The 27,615-nt window shown below is 42.1% G+C and overlaps 1 protein-coding gene and 1 long non-coding RNA gene across 2 annotated transcripts; both read left to right on the top strand.

Moving 5' to 3' along the window:
* Window positions 1–393: 393 nt before the first annotated feature.
* On the top strand, window positions 394–17,097 carry LOC132509804 (zinc finger protein 347-like). Its single transcript, XM_060131291.1, has 5 exons — window positions 394–420; window positions 3,185–3,243; window positions 3,381–3,429; window positions 9,916–10,042; window positions 15,446–17,097. The coding sequence occupies exons 3-5, from the start codon at window positions 3,415–3,417 to the stop codon at window positions 16,939–16,941; spliced, it is 1,638 nt and encodes a 545-aa protein (XP_059987274.1). The 5' UTR covers window positions 394–420; window positions 3,185–3,243; window positions 3,381–3,414; the 3' UTR covers window positions 16,942–17,097.
* Window positions 17,098–21,916: 4,819 nt separating this feature from the next.
* LOC132509847 (uncharacterized) lies at window positions 21,917–27,205 on the top strand. The gene is made up of 2 exons (XR_009537144.1): window positions 21,917–24,968; window positions 26,201–27,205. It is a non-coding gene; the product is annotated as an uncharacterized LOC132509847 (long non-coding RNA).
* The last annotated feature ends 410 nt before the right edge of the window (window positions 27,206–27,615 follow it).

The following is a 27,615-nucleotide window of genomic DNA, read 5'->3' as shown; positions in this document are numbered from 1 at the left end:
TGCTTAAATTAGTTCTAACTGCAGGAAATTTTCCGGGATCCAACCACTGCCCCGCAGCAACCCATTGGAGACCCACGTTTCCAACCACTGAATTGCTTGAGCCTCACGACCACGACATGCGAGCAACCTGCTGGCAAAAAAAGGTTTTTATTGAAACCGTTTCAGCTTGTTAGGAGGAAACATTAGCTTCCCACCTAAGTAGCCCACAGAACTGTAAGCTTTTACTCCCAAGTTACGGAGAAGCACCAACTCTTCCCCGACACCCCGTACTCCGTTCACAGAACTGGCTCCTTCCTCGCCCCGCCCCTCGCCGCTAGCGCTCCGCTCAGGCCCCGCCCCCGGAAGCCCTGCCTCTAACTCCGCTCAGTTTCTTACGGAACCGGAAGTGGGGAGCTCGGAGTGAAGGTCGAGCTGTCGGGGGTAAGTGTCTCCTTTGAAGTGTAAATTTGTGCTGCCCGGCTCCCTTTACTCAAACCTCAGGGTGTTGCGAGTGACTGTGGACCTAAAATCCCAGCGCCCGGCCCTCCTACCCCTGTAAATCCAGACGTCGCCGTTACGGGTCGGGTATCTTTCATTTGGGTTTGAATTCGCTACGCGGCTGGTCCCTGCCCTTGGCTTTTCTGCCTTCGGTCCACGTACACATCGCCTTTCACTACATTTTCCTGCTTAAAACGCTTTAGTAGCTCCCCCCCACACACACCCATGTAACGTCCCCTTCCGCGAGGTGGATTCGCGCCCCGCAGCCTCGCCCTCTCGGCCCCTGGAGGGCAGCGCCCGCCGCCCCGCTCCCGGACAGGCCGCGTCCTCTCCCCGGTCCTGGGATTCTTCAGAACCGGCCCCTCTCCGGAACCCCCTTCTTCCCCGCCCCTCTGTCCTCGCGTCTCCTCAGGCCGGTCCTTTTGCTCTCCCGGCTTCCCCTTCGTAGTCAGCCCTTCCTCTCCCCCGGCGTGGGGGGCGGGGAGTGACCTGGGACAGGCGTGTGACACCCAGTGTTCTTCCGTCCCAAGTCCATCTCGCTGGAAAATTTCCTCTTTTGATACGCGGGCATCTTATTCAGTCACCATCTCTGTAAATACGTGGGCGATCAGGAGAAGCAGAGACAGAGACGGACAGGAATAAAAAACTGAGAACGAGAAAAGAATGAGGGAGAATCGATGGGAATACAGGGGGTGGCTGAGGACTTGTAAAAAGACAGGGAAATGAAAGCGATAAAGCACTGAAATAGGTGAATAAAATAAAGAAGTAAATTTTTAAAAAGTCGGATCTCCAGGGATGGGAGAGCAACACAGGGCCCTGGGTCAGCGGCGGGACGGGGGTAACAAAGGAGAGGCACTTCACACAGAGTGGGCGAGAGGATGAAAGAGTTGGAAACTTGGGCTACAGAGCAACGTGGTGCTGGGAGAGAAAGAGGACAAAGTGTGACTAGAAGAGAAGAGGAAGAGAGGAAGAGAGAAAGAGAGGGCAGGAAGGAAGCGCAGCCATCTGAGATGCCAGATAGGGAGGAGGAAAGGCGTGTAACAGGGACAGAAGGGGTGTCACCCGAAGGGCAGAGAGGGAGCAGGTGGGGGAAGAAAGAGGCAGAAATACATAGAGATTTAGGGTAATCAGAAGGGTTGGGGAGAAAAAGCATCAGGAGGGGGAACAGTTTGCAGAGTTGGGCAGGACAGGTGTGAGGGAGGAAATAGGAGGGCAGGAACAGCAGCAGAGCAGAGGGGAACAGCAGCAGAGCAGAGGGGAACAATCAGAAGGGTTGGGGAGAAAAAGCATCAGGAGGGGGAACAGTTTGCAGAGTTGGGCAGGACAGGTGTGAGGGAGGAAATAGGAGGGCAGGAACAGCAGCAGAGCAGAGGGGAACAGCAGCAGAGCAGAGGGGAACAATCAGAAGGGTTGGGGAGAAAAAGCATCAGGAGGGGGAACAGTTTGCAGAGTTGGGCAGGACAGGTGTGAGGGAGGAAATAGGAGGGCAGGAACAGCAGCAGAGCAGAGGGGAACAAGAAGAGAGACAGAGACAAATAAAAAAATAGGAAGACATAAACCTCATGAAATGGAAACACACTGTAGTGCAGGTAGGTGGTGGGAGCTGGCTGCAGATGGATGGTGAGTTGTTTGGATATGGATGATTAAGTCGTGATACATGATTTGTTATTTTACAATGTAATTAATTTTTCTTTAATTATACAGATGAGGATGAGAATTGCAGAACTCCTGTCATGTGCATTTTGTAATTATTTGTATCAGAAGATAACTTCCATTTGCAAACCCTGTTTAGCCAGGGGGCAGTGATTTGCTTCACTAAGTTGTGAGTTACCCACTTCTCTTTTCCTGACATGGGGCAGAGGAGTAGGGAGAGGACACGTGGGGCAAGAAATGATTGAATCTGTCACTACATGCTACCTTTTATTTTTTGTATATTTTTAAAACATTTTTTATTTCTTTAATGTTGTATCTAATTTATTTTTGGCCGTGTTGGGTCTTCGTTGTTGTGCGCAGGCTTTCTCTAGTTGCAGGGAGCGGGGGCTACTCTTTGTTGCGGTGCGCGGGCTTCTCATTGTGGTGGCTTCTCTTGTTGTGGAGCACAGGCTCTAGGCGTGTGGGCTTCAGTAGTTGTGGCTCGCGGGTTCTAGAGCACAGGCTCAGTAGTTGTGGCACACGAGCTTAGTTGCTCCACAGCATGTGACATCTTCCTGGACCAGGGCTTGAACCTGTGTCCCCTGCATTGGCAGGCGGATTCTTAAGCACTGCGCCACCGGGGAAGCCCCTACATGGTACCTTTTTTTTGTGTGTGTGGTACGCGGGCCTCTCACCGCGCGGGATCTTCCCAGGCCAGGGCATGAACCCGCGTCCCCTGCATCGGCAGGCGGACTCTCAACCACTGTGCCACCAGGGAATCTCCATGGTACCTTTTAAAAGGAACATTAAAAGTGTTTATTTTTTGTGATGGGTTTTCTTTTCTTTTTCATCTCTTTACATATAATTCTTTTTGTAGCGTGGAATAAATTTTCATTCAGTTTCTACTTCCCTATAAATAATCATTAATTTCTGTAACAAGCTTTGGTGGTCTTCTATAATCATGTCAAGTCATTCTTTTCTAAACATGATATATTGTCAAATTTTTAAAACTTTGACACCACAATTATTAGATGAAAATACTCACAAAATTGTTTCTTTTTAAAATGTGTTTCAGATTTCTTGGAGGCCTGCCTGCTTTCTCCTCTTTATCTTTTGTACTGGAAAAGCTCTTTGGTACGTAACAAATAATTTTAGACTTTTGGTGGACACTTGGTAAAGTTGTCAATGATCTTTTATATTAACAGTCAAATCCTAGTTTTACCAGTTAGTCTAATATTTTGTTTTCTCCTTTTCCTGTGTTCTGCTAAGAGGAAGAGGAGGAAGGGGAAAGCAGAGGAGTCAGGAATGACTCTTTCTCAGGTAAAATCGTATTTTCAATTGATTCACAGTCTGTCCTTGTGAAATGCCCTTCTTTGGACTCATTAATCTTCCCTGACTCTGAAGTATCCTGCCTGACAGTTGTACATCACAGTCACCTGGGTCCTTCCCTCAGTCCCTGTCGTCTCCACTCAGATTTCACACCCATGGATTGGAGATGGGATGTCAGTGCTCCTGGGCAGCAGGGATTGTTGAGAGGCCCCATCTGGATGCACTGTCTGCTTTCTGTCAACCAGGATAGAGAAGCTGCACATGCAAGTCAGGTATTAATATGCACAATACCTGGTAAAATCTGGAAAGCAGAACGATAAGGGGGAATTTTTTTTTCATGGCTAAGAAATTTATTTAACCAAACAATGAAAAGCCAATAAAGGGATCAAAGTCAAGAGTGGTCTGATCACAAGGACACTTTCCAGTTTTCGTATATGTGCTGCAGAAGCGAGCACAACAAGGACACTTTGAGGAAGGAAGATTGTAGGCTGGCCGATCTCACCCCTAAACATAAATGCAAAAATCTTAAACATAGCATTAGCACACTATGTCATGGGTCTCAATTATTTGTCTCCCCATCCTATGGGAGAATTATACTTCTAATTCTCTATGGGCATCAGGCACGGTCAGAGGACTTGCTTAAGCCAATAAAATGTGAGCAAAAGTGACCCACGCCCTTTTCAAGCCGAAGCTTTAGGAACCATCGTGTGGTTCTACCATGGATCCTTCTGTGATATGAGTAGGGTGTCGTAGATAAGGACTGCTCTACCCTTTTGGGTTCCAGAATGAAGAAAATGTGAATATTGCAGCCAAAATTTAACCTGAGCACGAAATAAACCCTGTTGCTCCAAAAAAAAAAAAAACAGTGGTCTGATCAGATTTGTGTTTTAGGACATTATATTGGCAGCAGAGTTACCTGACTTCACTTATCTAATTGCCTGAAAGAGACAATAGACATCATTTAGATAGGGATATGTTGAAAAGCTGATCTCTGGTGGCCTCGGCCTACAGAGGCTTGAAGCAGAATCTCAGCTCCCAGGTGGAGGTTGAAATCAGGTCGTGGCAGTGAGAGTGCTGAATCCTAGCCCCTAGACCACGAGGGCCAGTGGCCATTGACAAGGCCCCTGGCCCGAATTCGTTCATAGAAACGAATTGCGACAGACGGAAAATAGTGAAGCAAGTAAAGTGTTTATTAGGAGGCAAAAGAGTACGTCTGAATAGACACACACGGGCAGGCTCAGAGAAAGAGTCATACCTTTGTGGTAGTTTGAATCACTTATATAGGGCAGTTCTGGGTTTCCTCTGGACAGTCATCTTGCTTTGCCTGGCTCCGAGTCTGTATTTGGTTTATCCCAGGGTCCTCTCCTGTGTGTGCACAAGTCTCTCAGCCAAGGTGGATTCTAGCGAAGACATATTAAGGGGAAATTTGTTCTGACTTACTCAGAGACTCAGTTGAAGCTGAAGGAGCAAGTCACTGACTTAATGAATGGGAATGGAATGGAAAGTTCAGAACCTTACATCAGTGACAGAGGGTGTTTTCTTCCATCCTTGAATTTAAACCATGAAATCAACCTAAATCTCTGACAGTGGGACATTCTTTAAATCACCTTCATCACCTCCATTCCTCAGAGGCTGACTTTACCTGTGGATTGTATCCTTTGAGACAGAAGTTTTTACCTTTAATGTAGGTAAGGTTCCAGCTTCATTCTTTTGCTGGTAGGTATGTATCTTCTCAGCACCATTTCTTATTGAGACTATCCTACCTTTTGTGTAGTCTTGGCACCCTTGTCTATGCATTTTACATATATTCCAAGGATTATTTGAGTTTTCTAATCTGTTCCATTGGTTTATGTATCTGTGTTTATGCCAGTACCACATCATGTTGATTACTTGTAATAGGTTTTAAAATCTAAAAATGACTGCCTTCCTCTTCTTTTTCAAGAGTATTTTGGCTGTTCGCTGCCTCTTGACATTCCCTATGAATTTTAGCATGATTTTTTTCTATTACTGTAAAAATTGCCTTTGAAATTTTATATAGGGATTCCGTTGAATCTGTAGAACACTTTGGGTCATTTGATCATTTTGTTCTTTTTTTTTCTTTTTCTTTTTTTTTTTTTTGGCTGCTTCACAGGGCTTGCAGGATCTTAGTTCCCCAACCAGTGATTGAACCTGTGACCCCTGCAGTGGAAGCTCGGAGTCCTAACCACTGGACTGCCAGGGAATTCCCTAATTTGGTCATTTTAAAAATATGAAGTTCCCAGGGCTTCCCTGGTGGCGCAGTGATTGAGGGTCCGCCTGCTGCTGGGGGCGCGGGTTCGTGCCCCAGTCCGGGAGGGTCCCGCGTGCCGCGGAGCGGCTGGGCCCGTGGGCCATGGCCGCTGGGCCTGCGCGTCTGGAGCCTGTGCTCCGTGGCGAGAGAGGCCGCAGCGGTGGGAGGCCTGCGTACCACAAAAAAATATATATATATATGAAGTTCCCAATCCATGAGTACAGGGTGTTTCCATGTATCTCTATGCACTTTTTTTTAGAACGTTTAGTACTTTTCAGTGTACAAGTCTTGCACCTAGTTGGCTGATCTTTTCCTAAGGATTCTATAGGATTGTTCTCTGATTTTCTGTTGACATTGTTCATTGTATATGCGGCTGATTTTCATGTGCTGACTTTTTATGCTGCAACTTTTTTAAAGTTGTTTTTTGAGGTAGTAGTTTTCTCTTGGAATCTTTTTGCTTTCGATATAGAAAACCTTGTCACCTACAAAAAAAAGATAATTTTACTTCTTTTTCAGTTTGGATAACTGAATTTTTTTTCGTTTTTCAATAACTCTAGCTAACTTGTTCAATAGTTTCTTGAACAGTAGTGCAGAGTATGCCTCTTTCTCCTTTGTTGTTGTTTGATTTAGCAGTGTGGACTTCCCGTTTAATACATCTTTGACTACCTGTTTTAGATTTTGGCATGTTGTTTTTATTTTCATTCAGATATTTAAAAAATTTCCTTGTCATTTCTTCTTTGACCCATTGCTTCTTTAAGAATGAGCTGTTTAATTTCCACTTTTGGAGCATTTTCCTGTTTTCATTCTGATCTTTATTTCTGGTATCATTTCACTGTGGTTAAAGAAGATACTTTTTATGATCTGAATCTTCATAAATTTGTTAAGATTTGTTTTATTGTCTAGCATGTGGTCTGTCATGGAGAACGTTTCACATGTGCTTGAGAAGGATGTGTTTGCTGCTGTTGGGTGGAGTGTTCTGAACATGTTTGTTAGGTACAGTTGTTCTACAGTGTTGTTCAAGTGCTCTGTTTCCTCATTGATCTTTTGGTTTCCATGCATTGGTAAAACTCAGGTATTGAAATCTGATACTAATATTGTGCTGTTATCTATTTCCAATTTTATTTCTGTTAAGAGCTTCTTCATTTTGGGGGGAGCTCTGATGTTAGGTGTATACATACTTGTAATCATTATAGCTTCTTGGTAGATTTACCCTTTTCTCATTTCATAATGTATTTTGTCTCTTGTGTTAGTTTTTTCCTTAGTTTATTTTGTCTGATATTGTGCAGTCACCCCTGCTCCCTTTAGGATTGAATATCTTTTTCCATCCTTTCACTTTTCGCCTTTCCATGTCCTTAGATTTGTGAATGTTCACAGTTGCAGCTCTGACACACTCTCTGTGTGTCTCTTGCTCTCTTGTTTTCCTCCTGTTACTTCTGCTAGTGGTCCCTGCTCAGGCACACTGTACAGTGGTGAAAGGCAGGAGCCCTGGCCAGCCCGCTTCACTCCACTGTAACTTCAGCAGGAATTAATCAAGTGTTTCCTTCTGATCATGATGTTTGGTGGAATATTCTTGCTTAATAACAATATTTTTTTTCCTTTTTTTTTTTTTTGCGATATGTGGGCCTCTCACTGTTGTGGCCTCTCCCGTTGCGGAGCACAGGCTCCGGACACGCAGGCTCAGCGGCAATGGCTCACAGGCCCAGCCGCTCCGCGGTATGTGGGATCTTCTCAGACCGGGGCACGAACCCGTGTCCCCTGCATCAGCAGACGGACTCTCAACCACTGCGCCACCAGGGAAGCCCTGTCATTTTTAGTTGTCCAATAAGTTTTAAATTTTACTATCGTGATAATTTTATTATTAATCTGTGCAAATAATGTATAATAGTAATAACTTTTCCAATTTTGAGTCAAAGTTATTAGTGGAAAAAAAACTCTTTTGCCTTTGTTAATACCTATCTAAGGCTAAATGGACAAAATCATAGTTTTTAATATAGTTATTATATTGAGGTTGGAATTAAAGTATTCTTCTATTTTTTCATGTCTCTACTGTTATTTTTTAGTAGCCCATTATGGAATTATGTGGACAAATGCAGTTGAGTACGATCCATAACATTTTCATTGTCTGGAAGATCCTGAAATGCACATGAATAAAAATGATGATGAAAAAATTGTCTGAAAATTAGTCCAGATAATACTCCTTTCATTTCACTTGATATAGTGTTGACATGTGTGTGCATACATTCATGGATGTACAATTCTATGCTTTAGATAAAAGTCATCATGATTCTGAAACTATGTATTTTACCTGTTTGCAGTAGAAATTATATTTTTAATATATTCCATGGCCTTGAATATTTTCTATACTATTATGTTAATGGTTTAAATAGTAATACAATTACTAGTATTTTGTGTGCATATGTGTGTGCACACATGTGTAATGGCCTTTTAGGCCGTTCCATGTTGTTCACCTTGAACTTCATTCACGTTTTCTCAGGGAACTGTCTGGCACTGTACTTTTTTTTTTTTAAGCTTCCAAGAGCATTTTGTTTATTTAACTTCCTCCTCCTCCTCTCAGTAGCACTTAGTATGAACACAGCATTGTTCTGAGGGCTTTAAGAATATTAATGTGTTTAATTCCCATGCACGAAGTGGATCCTAGTTATTACCCTCATTCTACAGTGGAGGAGCCTGAGGTTCAGAGAGAGGTTAAGAGACTTGCCCAGGGCCACACAGCTGGGATGTGGTGCGGCTGAGACTCGAACCCAGGCAGCCTAGCCGAGAATCTTGAACACACCACCCTGAGCTCTTCCCACAGACAGATTCATGCTGATGTGAGCGCTGGGCAGCAGTGGGCCCTGGTGCTTGGTGTGGAGTCATCCTCACTGCCCCTCACACAGCCTGGTGGGGCTGGCACTGCCTTTCCCAGCATGCCCCTGCCTCACTGACGGGGGCCCCCAAGCCCCTTTGGTCCGACATAGGCCCCTCCAGACCGTTGGCCACCAGCAGCTCCACCAGGGGACGCTGTGGTCCCACGTGAGCCACTGCGTGTTTCTTAGGCAGCTCCTGTCTGCCCGCCCGTTTCTCCCTCCCTTTGCCAGACAGACTGGCATTTTCCATCCCGTTCACACACCCTGGGTGCTCATCCCTTCCATGGAAGGGCAGTGACCTGTGGTAAGCTACAGTCAGATGAGGAGGCTTAGGGCAAGGCTCCCTCCAGGAAAACGGGCTCTCCTTCCATCTCCTCTTTTTCCTTTTCCTTCTAAAGGATCCCAAGGGCAGAGGAGGGTGGGGTGGCATTTGAGGGGTGTTGGGAAAGCCCTGAGATTCTGGCAATGTACTTTTAATGCTGTATGTGTTACTTAACTCTTTGATTTTAAACTTCATTTCCAAAGTCCAGCCTTCGGAGTTCGGCTGCTTGCTGTGTGATTCCTTAGATTCTTGACCTGAGTCGAGTTTCTCAGTGTCTGACACAGTTTTCTCCTCTGCAGTATCAGAACAGGTCTTTAATGAGCTGTGTTGTTGATAACAAGTTAATACAAGTAAAACATTTAGAGTAATGCATACCACGTAGCAAGTGTTCAAACAGTGTTCGTCTTTGCTGCTGTTATCATCATGATAGGAGGTTTTGAGCTTTCCTTAAACCCACTGTGGAATCTGTCGTCTCTGAAGACACCACTCAAGCTCCTCCAGGTTTAATTATCCCTCAGTGTGTAGAACATAATATCTAACACTTCCATATAGACAACCCGGCATTGAATTTTTATTTGTATCTATTTCATGTATTTCCTACAAAAATGATAAATCTATATCTATTTGAAGGATATTGTACTCTCTGTGGCAAAGCATAAGAAATTAAAATTAGACACACGAGTAGCTCCAAATACCTTTAAATGACTTTCAGAATACATACTTTTGCATAGCACAGGGAGATCAGCTTGGTGCTTTGTGACCACCTAGAGGGGTGGGATAGGGAGGGTGGGAGATGCAAGAGGGAAGAGATATGGGGATATATGTGTATGTATAGCTGGTTCACTTTGTTATAAAGCAGAAACTAACACTCCATTGTAAAGCAATTATACTCCAATAAAGATGTTTTAAAAAAAAGAATACATACTTCAACCTAATTGATCTTTTCACCTCTACTCATTTTATATGCAAATAAGAACTCTGCTCATGGCCCCTTGGCGAAATGTTTTTTTTTATTTAAGGCACGGTTGACCTTCAAGGATGTGGTCATCGAATTCTCTCCAGAAGAGTGGGAATGCCTGGATCCTGCTCAGAGGGCCTTGTACAGGGACGTGATGGTGGAGACCTACAGGAACCTGATCTCTGTAGGTGAGGATAACTTCACTCCAAAAGTTGGGAAGGTAGTTTTGCATTTACCATTGTTTGCCTTTGGGGATCGCCTGCCTTCCTTAACTGAACTCAAAGTCATGTTGACCGGGCAAGAAAAGTTTTGTGATGTAGCATCAGGAGTTTTGGGGTTGTTTTTTTAATTTTATTTTTTCAATTTTATTTATTTATTTATTTATGGTTTCGTTGGGTCTTGGTTGCTGCCCGCGGGCTTTCTCTAGTTGCAGTGAGCAGGGGCTTCTCTTCGTTGTGGTGCGCGGGCTTCTTGTTGTGGTGGCTTCTCTTGTTGCAGAGCTTGGGCTCTAGGTGCGTGGGCTTCAGTAGTTGTGGCACACGGGCTCAGTAGTTGTGGCTCACGGGCTCTAGAGCGCAGGCTCAGTAGTTGGGGCGCATGGGCTTAGTTGCTCTGCGGCATGTGGGATCTTCCAAGACCAGGACTCGAACCCGTGTCCCCTGCATTGACAAGCGGATTTTTAACCACTGCGCCATTTGGCTTCTGTGGACTTGTTGTTCTTTGATTTTGAGAGTCACAAAGAGGGTTGTTTTAAAGAAGGGTCTGTTGCTCCCTCAGCTCTCCTTTTGGACTTGATTCCCTTCAATGCTCGGTTCTCAGTTCTGGCACCTCAGAACCTGCATGGAGCTGTCTCAGGCCCCGTCTGCTTGTTTAGATCCCTCAGCCATTTCTTCTGTTCTGACTTGGCCACACATATCACGGATGTGTGTAATAGAGAGGTGCATTAGGTCTTCTGTAACTGTTACTTAGGAAAACTGTAAAGACGGTGGACAGAGAGATCCTCTTTTTAATCCCTAGTCCCTCCTGGGGAGAACATATGAATCTTTCTGACTAGCTTGGAATCTGTGGGTCAAGCTCATGATTCCATGTCAAGGACTCATAATATCTGAACCCCATATCTCGTGTTTTTTTCCTCTGTTAGTGCTCTACGTTGTAGGGAAATATATATTCTTTCTGATTTCATATTCTCCCACATTTGCATGATTTTGCCTGTGAAACTTATTTTGAAATACATACTCCCAGGGTCTGAAATTTTATCCCATTTCTTTGCTGTGATAATGTACCTGCAGTTAATGGACAACTTCTGCTGGACACTGTGGAATGGGTTTACTGTGTAACATTAAATTCTTTTTTAAAACTAAATTTATTTATTTTATTTATTTATTTTTGGCTGCGTTGGGTCTTCGTTGCTGTGCGCGGGCTTTCTCTAGTTGCGGCGAGCGGGGGCTACTCTTTGTTGCAGTGCACGGGCTTCTCATTGCAGTGGCTTCTCTTGTTGTGGAGCACGGGCTCTAGGTGTGCAGGCTTCAGCAGCTGTGGCTCACAGGCTCTAGAGCGCAGCCTCAGTAGTTGTGACACACGGGCTTAGTTGCTCTGCAGCATGTGGGATCTTCCCGGACCAGGGTTCGAACCTGTGTCCCCTGCACTGGCAGGCGAATTCTTAACCACTGTGCCACCAGGGAAGTCCCAGCATTAAATTCTTGATGGCAAATACTTTCCCTCATTGTTGCAATATTTCCTGCTACGTAGAAAATCACCACTGTAAGCTAGTTAGTAGCGAGGTGAGCATGTTCTAGGATGCAAAATAAAGACCCTGATTGATAAGTCTTTCCAGTTCTTTTTCTGGTTTTGAGGAATGTTATCAAAGCATGTCTCAATAGCACTGTGACAATGTTGTTTACATATACTACTGATCATCCCCTTTGATCCTCAAGAAATGGTATAGGAATTTCTCCTAGAGATAACATTGTCCAAGTTCACATCCTCAAGTTAGGCTATTGACTAAACTGTTGTTGATGCCATATTTTTTGTCACCTGTGTGCCCACTGTTCATTCTACATCCACCCTTAATTTTGCAGCGTCTTAATGAGAGAGCTTGGGAATTCCCTGGCGGTCCAGTGGTTAGGACTTTCACTGCCGAAGGCGCGGGTTCAATCCCTGGTCAGGGAACTAAGATCCCACAAGCCACGCCGTGGTCAAAAAAAAAAAAAAAAAATTGAGACAGCTTATGAAGTGGAGTGATACCTTCAATGATGAACCATCATTTGTTTTGTTTACGGCACTGCTACTTTCATTTGGTACTTTTCTATGCATAATAAATGGTCTTGATTTTATTTCTTTAATCATCAGGTCTGTGTATTTGATGTTGCTCTTAGTGGTTTTGTTTCCTATTTTCCATGTGTGGTTGGTTGATTGGGGAAGAGCCAGCCCCCTTATGGTAGAGTTGGTGATTAGTTCTTTATAGAATTCTTTATATAGTCTTGATATTCTGCTATGGCGTAGATCATTTGTAAATATTTCCTCCCATACAGTAGATTACTTTTGACTCTACTGAGTGTGCTCTAATGCACAGTAGTTTATAACTTTGAGGTAGTTCAAATTGCTGCTTTTACTTTGTCACCTGTGATTTTTGTGTTATGTCTGATAAATCATTGGTGAATGCAATGTCAGAAAGCTTTTCCTGTATGTTTACTTCTAGCAGTTTTATACATTTTGGTCTTTGGTTTAGGTCTTTCATTAGTTTTGTATATCATATAAGTTAATGGTCCAACTTAACTGTTCTGTATTTGGATAACTGGTTTTCTCCACATCTTTTTTTTAATAGACTGCCCTTCCCCCGTTGAGTTGTCTTGACTGCCTTGTACAACATCATTTAACCATGTACGAGAGATTTTTTATTGACGTCTCTGTACTATTCCACCAGTCTCTCTGTCTTTATCTCTGTACCACAGTGTTGTAATTAGTGTAGGTTTGGAGTAAGTTTTGAAGTAAAGACATGTAAGACCTATGACTTTGTTCTTTTCAAGCTTATTTTGCTGTTCAGCATCTTTTGAGATTCCAAATGACTCTGTAGGGTGTATTTATCTATTTCTTCAAGAAATTTTATTGGGATTTTACTAGGGAGTGGGTTGAATCTGTCGATCACTGTGGGTAATATTGACATCTTGACAATATTGACTTCAAATACATGAATTTAGGATATCCTTGCATCAATTTGTGTCTTTTCTAATATTTTTAGTCATGTTTTTAGTTTACGGTGTACACATCTTTCTGTCCTTTTATAAGGTTATGCCTAAGTGTTTAGTTTTATTTTATTTATTTACTTATTTAAAAATTTTTTTTTTTATTTGGTTGCACCAGGTCTTAGTTGCTGGTTGCCGGCTCCTTAGTTGTGGCAGGCAGGCTCCTTAGTTGCGGCATGCATGTGGGATCTAGTTCCCTGACGAGGAATCGAACCTGGGCCACCTGCATTGGGAGCGTGGAGTCTTAACCACTGCGCCACCAGGGAAGTCCCCTTGTTTTATTTTCTGATGTTATTGTAAATTGAATTATTTTCTCAATTTCTTTCTTGGTTTTTCATTGTTAATATATAGAAACACAATTGATTTTTGTGTGTTCATTTAATATCTTGTAATTTTTCTGAGTTCATTCATTATTTCTAGCAGATTTTTAGCAGGATCTTCATGGTTTTCTATATATTACATCATGTTGCTTTTAAACACATGACTTTGTTTCATTTTTCTATTTTAATACTTCTGTGTCTTTTTATGCCTATTTGTTCCTGCTAGGATTTCCAGGAATAAGCTTTTAGAAATAGAGCAGGTATCTTCTTCCAGTTTCTGAATTAGAAAGAATGCTTTCAGTCTTTGACCAGTGAGCCTGATGTTAGCTGTCGGCAGTTAATATATGTCCTTCACTGTGCTGTGGTAGCTTTTTAAATTCCTTGTTTATTGAGTGTTTTTTATCATGAAAGCCCGTAGACTTGTGTTATATGTTTTTTACTGCATCAGTTGAGATGGTCATTTTATTTTTTGTTTTATTCTGTTAATGTACTGTTTTACACCAAAAGTTTACATATCTTGAACCACCTTACATCTCAAGAATATATCACCTTATGTTATTTTATATAATCCTTTTAGTGTGGTGTTAGTTTTAGTTTACTTTTTTAAAATTAAGTAATTAATCAATTGATTTATGACTCTGTTGGGTCTTCGTTGTTGCGCGTGGGCTTTCTCTAGTTGTAGTGAACAGGGGCTACTCTTTGTTGTGGTGTGCGGGCTTCTCATCGCGGTGGCTTCTCTTGTTGTGGAGTACAGGCTCTAGGTGAGTGGGCTTCAGTAGTTGTGGCACGTGGGCTCAGTAGTTGTGGCTCACAGGCTCTAGAGCACAGGCTCAATAGTTGTGGTGCATGGGCTTAGTTGCTCCGCGGCGTGTGGGATCTTCACAGACCAGGGATTGAACCCATGTCCTCTGCATTGGCAGGCGGATTCTTAACCAGTGCCCTAGCTGAGAAGTCCCCCATTTCCTTTTGATGGCCTTATTCTAGTTTTTCCTTCAGGTTTCAGCTAAGAACAGTCTTGCACATCTCGTGGAATATTATATCTGTTCTTTGTGAAAATATGCATGGAAATGGGACTCAGGGAATATTGAATTTGATATCCTACATAGCAAATAATGTAATAGATGTACAACTGCTTTATATCTAAAATATTCTATTCACTCTCTTTTTAAATCTCTTTCATTTTGGCCGCATACCCATAGGATAACTTCCACAGTTAAAAATTGAACAGTGTTGTGTTACTTGCTAAGCCAATTTTTCTTTTCTTTTAACCTCCTTATTTTTAGTTGTCTCCTACAGTTTTATTCACACATATATGCAGTCACAGGAGTGATACCCCATGTTTGTTATTCCCTGTGCTTCACTGAGGCCCTTATCAGTCCTGGTCTTTCTTTACATGGTCGCTTGATGCTGACAGAAGCACTGTCATTTGCTCCCATATTTAAGTTGTTCTCCTGATCTCCCCAGTTTCCACAGCATTTCTTCAGCCATCACTCCACCTTTCTCATTACTCACACTGTAAAAATGATCCCCTTTCATCCACTGAACAGCTTTCTCAGGATACGACTTAAATTAATATGTGCAACCGTGATGACTCAGAAACCATTTGAAGGAGGGATTGCTGAATAACAGTATTAGTTACACAGCTCACTTCTTGTTGCATCTCCTTTGAGTTTTCCTTTCAAAACTACTGGTATTTGTATGTTGAGTCTTAATTTGTATATGCTTTGTGGTTATGGTGGAAAAACTTTTTTTTGAGAGCTAATACAAGTTTTTCCAACTGAATATTTTGTCACAGTGTGTTTGCAGGTAGGCTGCCCTAAACTTAAGTTGAATTACGTGTGATCACTGTTTCTTTAGTAAAGAATCCTATTCTTTAGTGTTCCTAAAAATCTTTAACATCATGGTTGAGAAGTTTTATAACTGTGTTTGGTAAAAGTATTACTTTTGGTGTAACATCATATATTCACCATGAAACATTTGTTCATGCAGTGTAATGAATAGTATACCTATGGTCCTTTTTATCTTGTAGATCTCTCTCATATACACGTGATCAAGAAATTACAACTAAAATCAAACACTGACATAGGAGAAATATTCCCAACAGTGATGTTGGGAAGCCATGGAAGCTGTGAAATCAAGCATTTTTACCTACAGGAAATACAGAATATGCATGACCTTGGTTGTCAGTGGAGAGATGATGAAAGAAATTACAAATATATTCCTACATCCCCTAATGAAGATGTCACTTATAGAAGAGTTCGACATGGTAGAAGGGATTCAGGAAAGAAGCCGATTGCAAATAGGCTGGCATTAAGCTTTTCGGATGAACTGCGTATGTTTAAAAGTAAACAGAAAATCTATGAATTTCATCAAGCTGTTAAGAGCATCAACAATAGTACCTCATTTTCACCATCTCAAGAAATTTCTCCTACTGGCCAATCGACAATTTCTAATATACATGGGAGTGATTTTATGCATCTTTCAATACTGTCAGAAGACCAGAAAGCACACAGGGCAAGTCCTTACAAATGTAATAAGTATGGCAAAACCTCTCCTAAAGGCTCAAACCTCAGTAGATATCAGAGAATCCACACAGGAGAGAAATTGCGTAAATGTGATGTGTGTGACAAGGTCTTTAGTCGAAATTCACACCTTGTAAGTCATAAGAGGGTTCATACTGGAGAGAAACCTTATAAATGTAAGGAGTGTGGCAAGAGGTTTAGTCAAAATTCACATCTTACAAGTCATCAGAGAATTCATACTGGAGAGATGCCTTATAGATGTAATGTGTGTGGGAAGACCATTTATTCTGCCTCAGGCCTCAGGAGACATATGATAATCCACAGAGAAGCTAAACAATATAAATGTGATGTATGTGGCAAAGTCTTTAATCAGAATGCAGTCCTTGCAGTTCATCAGAGAATTCATACTGGAGAGAAACCTTACAAATGTGGTGAATGTGGCAGTGTCTTTAGTCAAAAAACACACCTTACAAGTCATCTGGTAACTCATACTGGAGAGAAACCTCACAAATGTAATGAGTGTGGCAAGTTTTTTCGAGATAAGAGAACCTTTACAAGGCATCAACAAATTCATACTGCAGTGAAACCTTACAGATGTAATGAGTGTGGGAAGTTCTTTCGTGAGAAGCCAACCCTTACCAGGCATCAGCACGTTCACACTGGAGAAAAACCTTACAAATGTAATGAGTGTGGCAGAGTCTTTAGTCAAAATTCAAACCTTGCACGTCATCAGGGAATTCATAATGGTGAGAAACCTTACAGATGTAATCAGTGTGGCAAGCTCTTTAATCGAAAAGGAAACCTTGCAGTTCATCAGAGAATTCATACTGGAGAGAAACCTTACAAATGTAGTGAGTGTGGCAAAGTGTTTAGTAAAAATTCAAACCTTGTGTGTCATCAGAGAATTCATACTGGGGAGAAACCTTACAAATGTAATGAGTGTGGCAAAGTCTTTCGTTACAAACAACGTCTTCGAATTCATCACAGACTACATAATGGATAGAAACCTTGCAAATGTATTGAGTGTGGAAAAGCCTTTACTCAGGTCTCAACCTTTGCTACACATCAGAAAATCCATACTTAAGAAAAACCATATAAATGTATGTGGAAAGGTCTTCAAAATTCAAACTTGAAAAAAAAATGAAACTGTGAAAATTCACACCTTACAATTCTTTGGCAAAATCACAGTGGGGAGAAACTGTACAAGTATCATGAGTGTTGTAAAGTTTTTGTGTGTGCAGCCTTTCTTACCGCCAGGTAATCTATAATGGAAAGAAACCTTGCAAGTATAATGACTGTCTACGTGTGTTTAGTCAAAATTCGTACCTTATAACCTGCCCAAGAATTCATACTGGAGAGAAACCTCGCAAATGTAATGAGTGTGGCAAATTCTTCAGTGTGCTTTTAAGCCTAACTGAACATCAGGTAATCCATGATCTTGAGAGAGTGTAAGAGTGTAGTGAAGTGTCAAGGCATTTAGTAGGTGTCCACGTTTTCGACTTTATTAGAATACTTACTCTGGAAAGAAACCAGGTAAATGTAATTATTGTGGCCAGGTCTTTAGAAAAGGAATTTATTCACCAAGTAATTCATTCTGGAGATTACCTCACAGATGTTATGAATGGGAAAACCTTTCCTTGGGGCTAACAGCTCACCAGGCATCAGATAATTTGTGCTGGATTGTTATGAAATTATTCCTCCTACGTTTGCATCTTTGCCACTGTACTATTGTCTGTCCCAGAGAAATCCCTGTTTGAGGTGGGAGCACTTTCCACACTTCTCATAGACTCTGCCTCTTAGTCTCAAACAGCAAAACACTCCTCTGATTGCTTCCTGGTGCCAGGACTACCTGCTTAGCATTTTGTAACAGTGTTTGGGGGAGAAGGTGACAGCCAGTCTCTGTGATGTGTTTGTGATTCGGACGTAACCATTTTCTAGAACTGCAACATAACTTCAGCGGAAGTGCAAGGATAGCGCACACTTTGTGTGGTGAGAATGTTTCTGCAAAACTTTGTTTCCAGTTGCCAATTCCCTCAAACAACTACAAGTTGCTAATGAACATCACTGCAGTGTAGCAGAGACTCTTCCTTTTCCTTGACCCCTTATTTTCTTAGTTTACACATTTTTCTTTTACTTTCTTGAGCTTTCACCAATATGATATTACATTTTAAATTTCAGTTTCATTTGTAAGTTTCTAGTATATAGAATTGTGATCGATTTTTGCATGTTCTACTTGTGTCCTGATACCTTGTAAATTATTCTTTTTCCAGAAATGTTTGTAGGTTCTTTTGTTTTTCTACATACACCATGTAATTAAATTTCCTATTTATGCTGTACGAAATTACCACAGAGTGCCTTAAGTAAACAGATTTATTCTCTTCTTTTTCTGTCCAGAGTTGTAAATGGACAAAGAGCACTGGGCTCTTTTGGGTGCTTCAGGTCACAATTCGTTTTCTTTCCTTTCCTGAATTCCAAATATCACTTTCATCCTTATCCTCATGGTCTTCATGTGGCTTTGCATGACACACTCTTAATTAATCAATGCTTTTGTTTAGTCATCTTCTTTTCATTTGAGCATTTCCTGAACACATTGTTTAAATTAGGCCACCATCTCAGTCTATCATTGTATTAATATATATACCTCTTCATCGTACCTAACACAGTCATATCTTATTTAATAATTGCTGACATTCCCTTATACAGTATAAGCTCCTGAAGGCAGGTTATTGTATTTCTTCCTACATATTCAGTGATTGGACTCATTCCCCATTGACAGAATGAGTGAATGTACTTTATGAGTGCAAAGACGGTTAGTGTGATAGATAGGATCATAGATCAATAGGTCAGATGGTCAAATAAACATGTGATCATATTTGTGGACTGAAATTTAATTGTCCTGTACTTTACAGCCTAATGTTCTGAATATTTGTCATAAATTCTCACACCATAATTTGTTCACACATGAATTTTCCGCAACACGTGCTAAACAGTTCTAGCTCATGAGTGAAGGGATGTCTTCATGAAGTTTTCTTAAGCCACAACATTTTAAATTCAAGGTTCTTTCTCAAATGCTCCATTCTGTCCCCATCACTAAATAACAATCCTATTTCTCAGGTCGGACAGTTTCTATTCGTGATAGATTGCCTGGAAAACAGTAACTGAAAGAAATAGGTTTATCATTCTCACCTAACAGGAAGTCCAGAGGGTGCTGTGTTGGATGTGATGGGTCCTCTCCCTTCTTCCTCCATGACCACTTAGTCTTCAGTGTTTTTCTAGCAACCTGGCTGCTGGATGACTAAGGAGAATGATCATTATGACGTAAAATCCTTTTCAATTTTAGATTTTGTCTCCTTTTCATAGAAATATTAATTTGAGACTTCTTTTCCCAATATATTAATTTGTGTTCAATATCCACCATGATTTTAATATGAAATGTGAATTTTCAAATTTCATATTTCTATCTCAAGAACAGAGATAGGTAAAGGGAAAAGGTGTTAGGGCCAGATTGTATCTATGGACTTTGTTCATTTTCCTGATAGTGTAATATTCCGCGTAACACCTGGCCAGTCTGCCCAGTGTTCCAAGTGTTGGGCAAAAATTATTAGGCCCGTAGTGTTTTCTAACTCACAGATATATTTCCTTGCTGCTCTGATTCTAAACACAGTGAAATAATCCTTCAGTTTTAATATAATTCTGATTCTGGTATCATGATAAGAAATAAAAGAATCCTTTATTTTTTTCTGGCCATGCTGCGTGGCTTGCGGGATTTTAGTTCCCAGACCAGGGATCGAACCCTGGGCCCGTGGCAGTGAAAGCGCCGAGTCTTAACCACTGGAGCAACAGGGAATTACCCCAGAAGAATCCATTTTGAGATGTTTTCAATTCATGTCATCCTACCTGAAAGTGAGAGATATACCAAAGGCTTGTAGTTCAGAAATATTATTATTTTTTGCCTGAGTTGGGTCTTTGTTGCTGCGTGTGGGCTATCTCTAGTTTCGGTGACTGGGGGCTACTCTCTGTTGCGGTGCGCGGCTTCTTGTGGCTTCTCGTTGCAGAGCACGGGCTCTGGGTGCGCAGGCTTCAGTAGTTGTGGCATGCTGGCCCAGTAGTTGTGTCTCGCAGACTCAATAGTTGTGGTTCACGGGCTCTAGAGCGCAGGCTCAGTAGTTGTGGCGCACGGGCTTAGTTGCTCCACGGCATGTGGGATCTTCCCGGACCAGGGCTCGAACCCGTGTCCCCTACATTGGCAGGTGGATTCTTAACCACTGCGCCATCACGGAAGCCCCATATTTCTTATAAATCACAATATCAGACCCAGAGATGCTGCTTTTAGAAAGGCACCCAAGATGTTTGAAACCACGTATCCACATAAGCATCTTATCCAAGACTCAACGTGCAGTAGACTTCAGAATATACATCTTCGTGAGAATCCACACAGAGCAATATGTTTGCTAATGCTTGAACCTGAAGATCAAAACTGTGGAACAGGTCTTCCCTGGGGGCGCAGTGGTTAAGAATCTGCCTGCCAATGCAGGAGATACGGGTTCGAGCCCTGGTCCGGGGAGATCCCACATGCTGTGGAGCAACTAAGCCCGTGCGCCACAACTACTGAACCTGTGCTCTAGAGCCCACGTGCCACAACTACTGAAGCCTGCGCGCCTAGAGCCACGTGCTCCACAACAAGGGAAGCCACCGCAATGAGAAGCCCGCGCACCACAACAAAGAGTAGCCCCTGCTCGCTGCAACTAGAGAGCCCACGCACAGCAACGAAAACCCAATGCAGCCAAAAATAAATAAATAAATTTATTAAAACAAAAAAAACTGGAACGTAGCGTTAACGTTGGAGAAGAAGCATTCAAGTGTAATGAATATTGTAAAGTGTTTCATCAGACATCCACATGTTTGGTATAATAAGAGAATTCTTACAGGTCAAAGTATACAGGTATACTAAACATGAAACCCCTTTTAAGAAACAGTCCGTCCTCAGGAGTCACCGAAGAACTTATATTTGTGAGAATCCTCACAAATATAATGAATTTGGTGAATATTTTGAGCAATTCTTCAATAGACCACACCTCAGAGAATGCATACGAGGACTAAATAATCCTTTAGTTGTCTGAGATTAACCTGAGTTATGACGTACTTCAGAATAATTACAAATCACAGCATGTTAAAACTTGTGTATGAGAAGAGGAAGGAGATATGTGGAAATGGCCCATTATCTTCAGTGTATGAATAATTATTTGAATTTTCTTGAAAAGGCTTAATTACTATTTATGTCTTTCAATCTGAAGGTTAAAGTCTGTTGATCTTATGCCTTCATTACAGGCCTTCGATGATTGTTTCTGGGAAGGAAGCAGTAACATAAAGGGGCCAACTTCGTTAGGCATGGTTCCTTCACATCCATGTTCCCTGGAAAAACGAAGACCCTGAATGATCAAATTCAGTAGTGTGTGAATTAGTGGTAGGGAGGGGCAGGGAATAATGTAAAATTATGACATGACTCATCGTGCTTATTACATTCAGGGAGCCCTTCTGTGGATAGGCCAGTGTGGGTTATAGGACAGAATCCTCTACCAATTGACCATGAGTAAAGCAGGCAGGACATTAAGGGACTGGGCTTTTCATGGCAGGAGAGTGACAGGTTACTAGGGACTGATTATCAGGTAGATATAATGCACAGGAAAAGTTGGTCACTTTCTCCATTGGATGGTGATAGCAGTCGTGTACATCTATGTTGAAAGGAAATTAGTTTTATTCTTTGAAATGGAGAGAACAGTTATGTTGAGAGGAAATTTAATCAAAATAGAATAGTATGTGTGTGTATGTGACTCGCCGTTTAACTGCTGCCATTACATTTTGCTATTGTTTTATTCTAAATGTATCATAGGTCTCCTGTTTTAATTCATAAAATCACATGAAATATATATATTACAAATATATACACTGCAAGTATACCCATTACAATCTTCATTCTGAAGTATATTTATTCAGTAAGGTAACTTTCATCTAATTTTCAGGTGTATTTTTTTTACAACAAAATATCAATAGATGCTATATATAAGATTTTACACTTTGTTTTTTATGTATAGTAGAGATCGTTTCAGTATAATGACTTTCTGTACTCTTTTAATACCTTTTTACACATAGCCATGTTTCCCCTAATTTCTCAGCCCTCTTGCATCAAGGCCAAGTCTTAAGACCAATTTTGCCCAGTTGTTTGTGCATGGAAGTTGTGTGTTTCTCATTTGAATGAGGAAATCATTATTTCTTAAACATCAGGATATCACACCCAGCAATTCTACTTTTGAAAATATACCCAAGAGATTTGAAAAGATTTTTTTCATGAAAACATCTTGTATAGCATTGATGATGTGCGGAATCTAAAATACAACAGAAATGAACATACCTGAAAAACAGAGTCACAGGTATAGAGAACAGACTTGTGGTTTGCCCAGGTGGAGGGGGGCAGGTAGCGGAGGGTTGGATTAGGAGTTTGGGATTAGCAGATGCAAAGTAATATATAAAATGGATAAACAACAAGGTCCTCCTATATAGCACAGAAAACTATATTCAATATCCTGTAATAATCCATAATGGAAAAGAATGTGAAAAGGAATATGTATATGTGTAATTGCATGTGTCATTCCTCTGTGTACATTTTCATGTGACGCAAATTTGAAAACAACCCCTTGATTTATGCAACCTCCAAGCATTTCACTGACATAAAGGGAGAAATACAAATTAAATATATAAATTGGACAAAACAGTATCTTTGAAAAATATATATGATTGACAAGATGAGATTCCTCAAAACCTGAAAGTCGAACTACCATATGACTCAGCCACTCCACTCCTGGGTACATTACTAGGAAAAAAGAAAACACTAATTTGAAAAGATACAGGCACCTGAACGTTCATAGTATCACAATTTACAGTAGCCAAGATATGGATGCAACCTAAATGTCCATCAACAGATGAATGGATATGGGGGAGTTCCCTGTTGGCCTAGTGGTTAGGATTCCAACAAACGTGCCATGAGATCTCTGTGAATCAGGAAGAGGAATGTAGTATGTATATTATTAGCAGGTGGAAAATTGTGGTCTTTCCTAAGCAAGACATCAGGAGTTTACTCTTGAATAAACATTCAGTTTTGTGCGAAAGAGTCTGATTCCATATTTGAGGTCTGACTGTAGACACCTTTAAGTCTCACTACAAACTGTTCCTCTTCTGCTCCCGTGAGCAGGGCAGGCTGATAATAAAGCTGAGTGTGCCTTCCCTTGGCAGTAGTTGTGGGTTCATGCAACGAGCAAGTACCATCACCTCAGCCCGGTCCTGTATCCAGAGTAACACAAGCCCATCAGCGTTCTCTGCCCTCTCTAGCCATTTTTAAAAACTTGGGAAGTCTACCCTGCTCTCCCCAGAAGGCCTCATTACGTAACAAACATTTTCCTAACACGTTATTTATTTATTTTTTTTGCCACGCCATGTGGCCTTCAGGATCTTAGTTCCCCAACAAGGGATCGAACCCAGGCTCCCTGCAGTTGAAGCTGAGCTCGGAGTCCTAACCACTGGACCATCAGGGAATTCACTCCTAACACTTTAATGTATGGAGTCATCAGTCCTGCCATCGAATCTAAACTTTGAGTGGGGATCCATCCTTTTCCAATGGAGAAAGCCTAAGTACAAACTAACAAAAATGTGTTGGGAGAGTTAATAGGTGAAATTTCTAGTGTATCTATCAAAAACTCCCATTGTGTACGTTCATTCTTAGAGAAAAGTCATGAACATTGATCTTTTTCAATTCTCTCACCACCCCCTACCCACTTCTGGGAATCACATGTTAGTTCTATGAGTCTCCTTTCACTGTATTTTGCCTTTTTTTGTTTTTTAATTTTTTAGATTCCATATATAAGTGAAACCATGTGGTATTTGTCTTTGAGTTTTTTTCTCTTAGCATAGTACCTTCTTCATCCATCCATGTGGTTTCAAATGGCAAGATTTATTTTCTGGCTGAGTAATGTTCCATTCTATATATATACACCATGTTTTCACTATTCATTCGTCCTTCCATGGTGCTCAACCCAGTCTTCACATTAGATGGATGAGGCATTTTGCATAGACATGTTTTGTACCCTCTGACCAGGGATTCCCCTTCATGTAGTCAGTGTAGGACCCAACCTCAATCATATATATATATATATTTTAGAAGATGTTGGGGGTAGGAGTTTATTAATTTATTTATTCGTTTTTGCTGTGTTGGGTCTTCGTTTCTGTGCGAGGGCTTTCTCTAGTTGTGGCAAGTGGGGGCCACTCGTCATCGCGGGGCACGGGCCTCTCACTATCGCGGCCTCTCCTGTTGAGGAGCACGGCCTCTCCTGTTGAGATGCGCAGGCTCAGCAGCCGTGGCAAACGGGCCCAGTTGCTCCGCTGCATGTGGGATCTTCCCAGACCAGGGTTCAAACCCGTGTCCCCTGCATCGGCAGGCGGACTCTCAACCACTGCGCCACCAGGGAAGCCCTCAATCATATTTAAGGTGCCCCAGGATGTTCCAATCTGGATCCCTCACTGAGCATCATGGCTCCAGGTCCTCCCGTTCCTGAGGGCTGAGATCTGGGCTGAGGGTGAGGGCTCTGCTCTGCGTGGGGATGGATCAGGGCTGGTCTGTGACCTGCAGGGGATCGTCGGGTCCCGCTGAGGTGCCCGCTGCTGCTGGGTACGTGAGGGCCTCACCTGGAGGGGAGTGAGGTCTGAAGAAAGGGTGGGAAACTCACCTGTTGGCCTCTGTGTGGGAGTTACTGTCCTGAGCCCCTCCTGGGACAGTGGGCAACAGAGGACCGTCTGTTCCACATGCTGAGGGCTTCCCTGTGTGTGTGGTGGTGACTCAGGAAGGGGGTGTGTTGATTCTGAGCATTAAACAGCATCTTTTCCACTTTCAGGATAGACTGCTAAACATTCATCTTGTCTAAGGAAGAAGCCCTTAAGAGGCGAAAGAGGAAAGAACTGGAGTCTGCAATGGCTCTTTCTCAGGTAATGTCATATTCTCAGTTGGTTTTTCTGTCTGTCCTTCCTCAAATGCCCTTCTTTGGACTCGGTAAACTTGTCTGACTCTGAAGTATCCTGCCTGACACCTGTACACGCACCGTCCCCCAGGTCCTTCCCTCAGGGCCTGTCATCTACACTTAGATCCCCGTCTCCCCGTGACCCAGTGACCTGGAACTTGTGAAGAGGCTCCACTGGGTGTAGTCCAGGGCGGGGCTTCACCCCCATGGGTTTAGTCGGGGTGTCAATGCTATTGGCCAGCAGCAGTTGCTTAGGGGCCCCATCTGGATGCACTGTCTGCTCTCTGTAAACCAGGATCTAGATGGTGCACGTGAAAGTCGGGCATTAATGTGCACAACACCTGGTAAGATCTGGAAGTCAGGCCAACTAAGGGTAATTTGTTCTGACTTATTCAAAGGCAATTGAAGCTAAGTGGGCAAGTCACTGACTGAATCTTAATGACTGGGAATGGAATGGAAAGTTCAGAACTAGACATCAGTGATAGAGGGTGTTTTATTCCAGCCTGGAATTTGAACCATGAAGTCAACCTAAACCTCTGACGGTTGGAAATTCTTTATATCACTTTCATCACCTCCATTCCTGAGAGGTGGTCTTTTTACTCTGTGGATTGTATCTTTTGACACATAGTATTTACCTTTGATGCAGGTTAAGGACCAGCTTTATTTTTTTTCTTGTAGATATCTAGTTTCTCAGCACCATTTGTTATTGAGACTGTCCTTTCCCATTTGTTTAGTGTTGGCACCCTTTTCTATACATTTTTCCATATATTCCAGGGATTGTTTGAGTTTTCTAATCTGTTCCATTGGCTTATGTATCTGCGTTTATGCCAGTACCACATCATCTTGATTACTTTGTAATATGTTTTGAAATCTAAAACTGATGGGCTTGGTTGATGGCCATGATCTTCAGGTCCAAGTGCTTCCAGCCCTGGCCCCGCCCCGGACAAGGGTGGCTACCTGCTGGATCACTTCGGTGAATGTAAAAGCTTTAAAGAGAATTTCATGAAGTGTCTCCAGGGCAATAGTTTTGACAATACTTTGCAGAAATGAATCAAAACAATATATTTAGAATGTAGGATGGAGAGGCAACTGATGTTACAAAAACTCCTGGAAAAACTGGAATTTGGAGATTTGTTTGTTTTGTTTTGTTTTCTTTTTGGCCATGCAACGTGGCATGCGGGATCTTTGTTCCCTGACTAGGCAACGAACCTTCATCCCCTGCAGTGGAAGCACTGAGTCTTAACCACTGGACCACCAGGAGGTCCTGGGGTTTGGAGATTTGCTAGATGGAAAATCAGAGAGAAAAACTGAACCTTGATGGGAAGAAGACTGCAGGACAGTGTGGGGTCATCTGGACGACGTCGCCGCGCTGATGACCTTGTCCCTCCAAGGGCGTGCTTGTAGGTACTGTGGCGCAGGAAGGGGCTTTGTGGATGCCCGAGAGATGCCGTTGAAATCAAGATAGACACCCCGCCCTGGCTCATCTTCTAGGAATCCCCAAAGGATTTTGGAAAACCATTGTCCCTTTTAGATTCCCATTTTCCCCCAGGTGTGTTAGGTTTTCTCATTAAGTCCTAGAGTGTGACAGGGCCCCCAGGGAGGTAAGGTGCCAGGTGACATCTGCGTAGTGAATGGAACTTTGGGCTCCTGTGTGGTGCTGGATTCACATCACAGGCTCTGTGTCTTTTCAGTGCTCGTGTGCTACATGTTCACGATTAGCGGTCTGTTACGTAGACAGAGATTGTCAGGAAAACTGTTTGTAGCAAGTGGTTTCCTCTTCATACTCATAAATATATATGCCCTTTATTTCTTTTTTAGTCGGGGGGTGGATGCTGCGCTGCACAGTATGCGGAATCTTAGTTCCTTGACCAGAGATCAAACCTGTGCCCCCTGTGGTGGAAGCATGGAGTCTTAACCACTGGACTGCCAGGAAGGTCTCTGACCTTTATTTCTTTTTTTTAATCTTTTCTTTTTTTTTTTTTTTAACAAAAATAGAGGGCAAGTTCAGAAGTGGGAAATGGTCTGGCTTTTGAGATATCTGACTTCTTGCTTTTTTTCTGGTGATGCCCGAGCACCAGGTGTCTTTCTAACCAAGTGTCATTTTCTGATTTGTATCAGACTATGTTTGTAAAACTGGATGTTTAATTTCAAGAACTCATTTGTTGTAACTGCAAAAAAAAATGAAAATAAAAATGACTGACTCTATCTTCTTTTTCAAGAGTATTTTGGATATTTGGGGGTCCCTTGAGATTCTGTTAATTCTATAATTTTTAAATTTTTAAATAAATTTTATTTATTTATTTATTTATGGCTGCGTTGGGTCTTCGCTGCTGTGCACGGGCTTTCTCTAGTTGCAGTGAATGGGGGCTACTCTTCATTGAGGTCCGCTCCTTGTTAATTATAGTGTGATTTTTCCTATTCCTACAAAAATTGCCCTTGAAATTTTCATAGGGATTCCATTGAATCTGTAGGACACTTTGGGTAATTTGGTCATTTTAAGAATATTAAAATTGGACTTCCCTGGTGGCGCAGTGGTTAAGAATCTGCCTCCCAATGCAGGGGACACAGGTTCGAGCCCTGGTCTGGGAAGATCCCACATGCTGCAGAGCAACTAA

Source organism: Lagenorhynchus albirostris, chromosome 19 (genome assembly GCF_949774975.1).
Source record: "Lagenorhynchus albirostris chromosome 19, mLagAlb1.1, whole genome shotgun sequence".
Classification (NCBI taxonomy): Eukaryota; Metazoa; Chordata; class Mammalia; order Artiodactyla; family Delphinidae; genus Lagenorhynchus; species Lagenorhynchus albirostris.
This window is presented reverse-complemented; position numbering and strand designations above follow the sequence as displayed.

What these genes read in the sequence shown, in the direction of transcription:
- LOC132509804 (XM_060131291.1), top strand. An exon ending in CAGGAACCTGATCTCTGTAG is followed by an intron (nt 10,043 to 15,445) that starts GTGAGGATAACT and finishes TTTATCTTGTAG; the next exon opens with ATCTCTCTCATATACACGTG.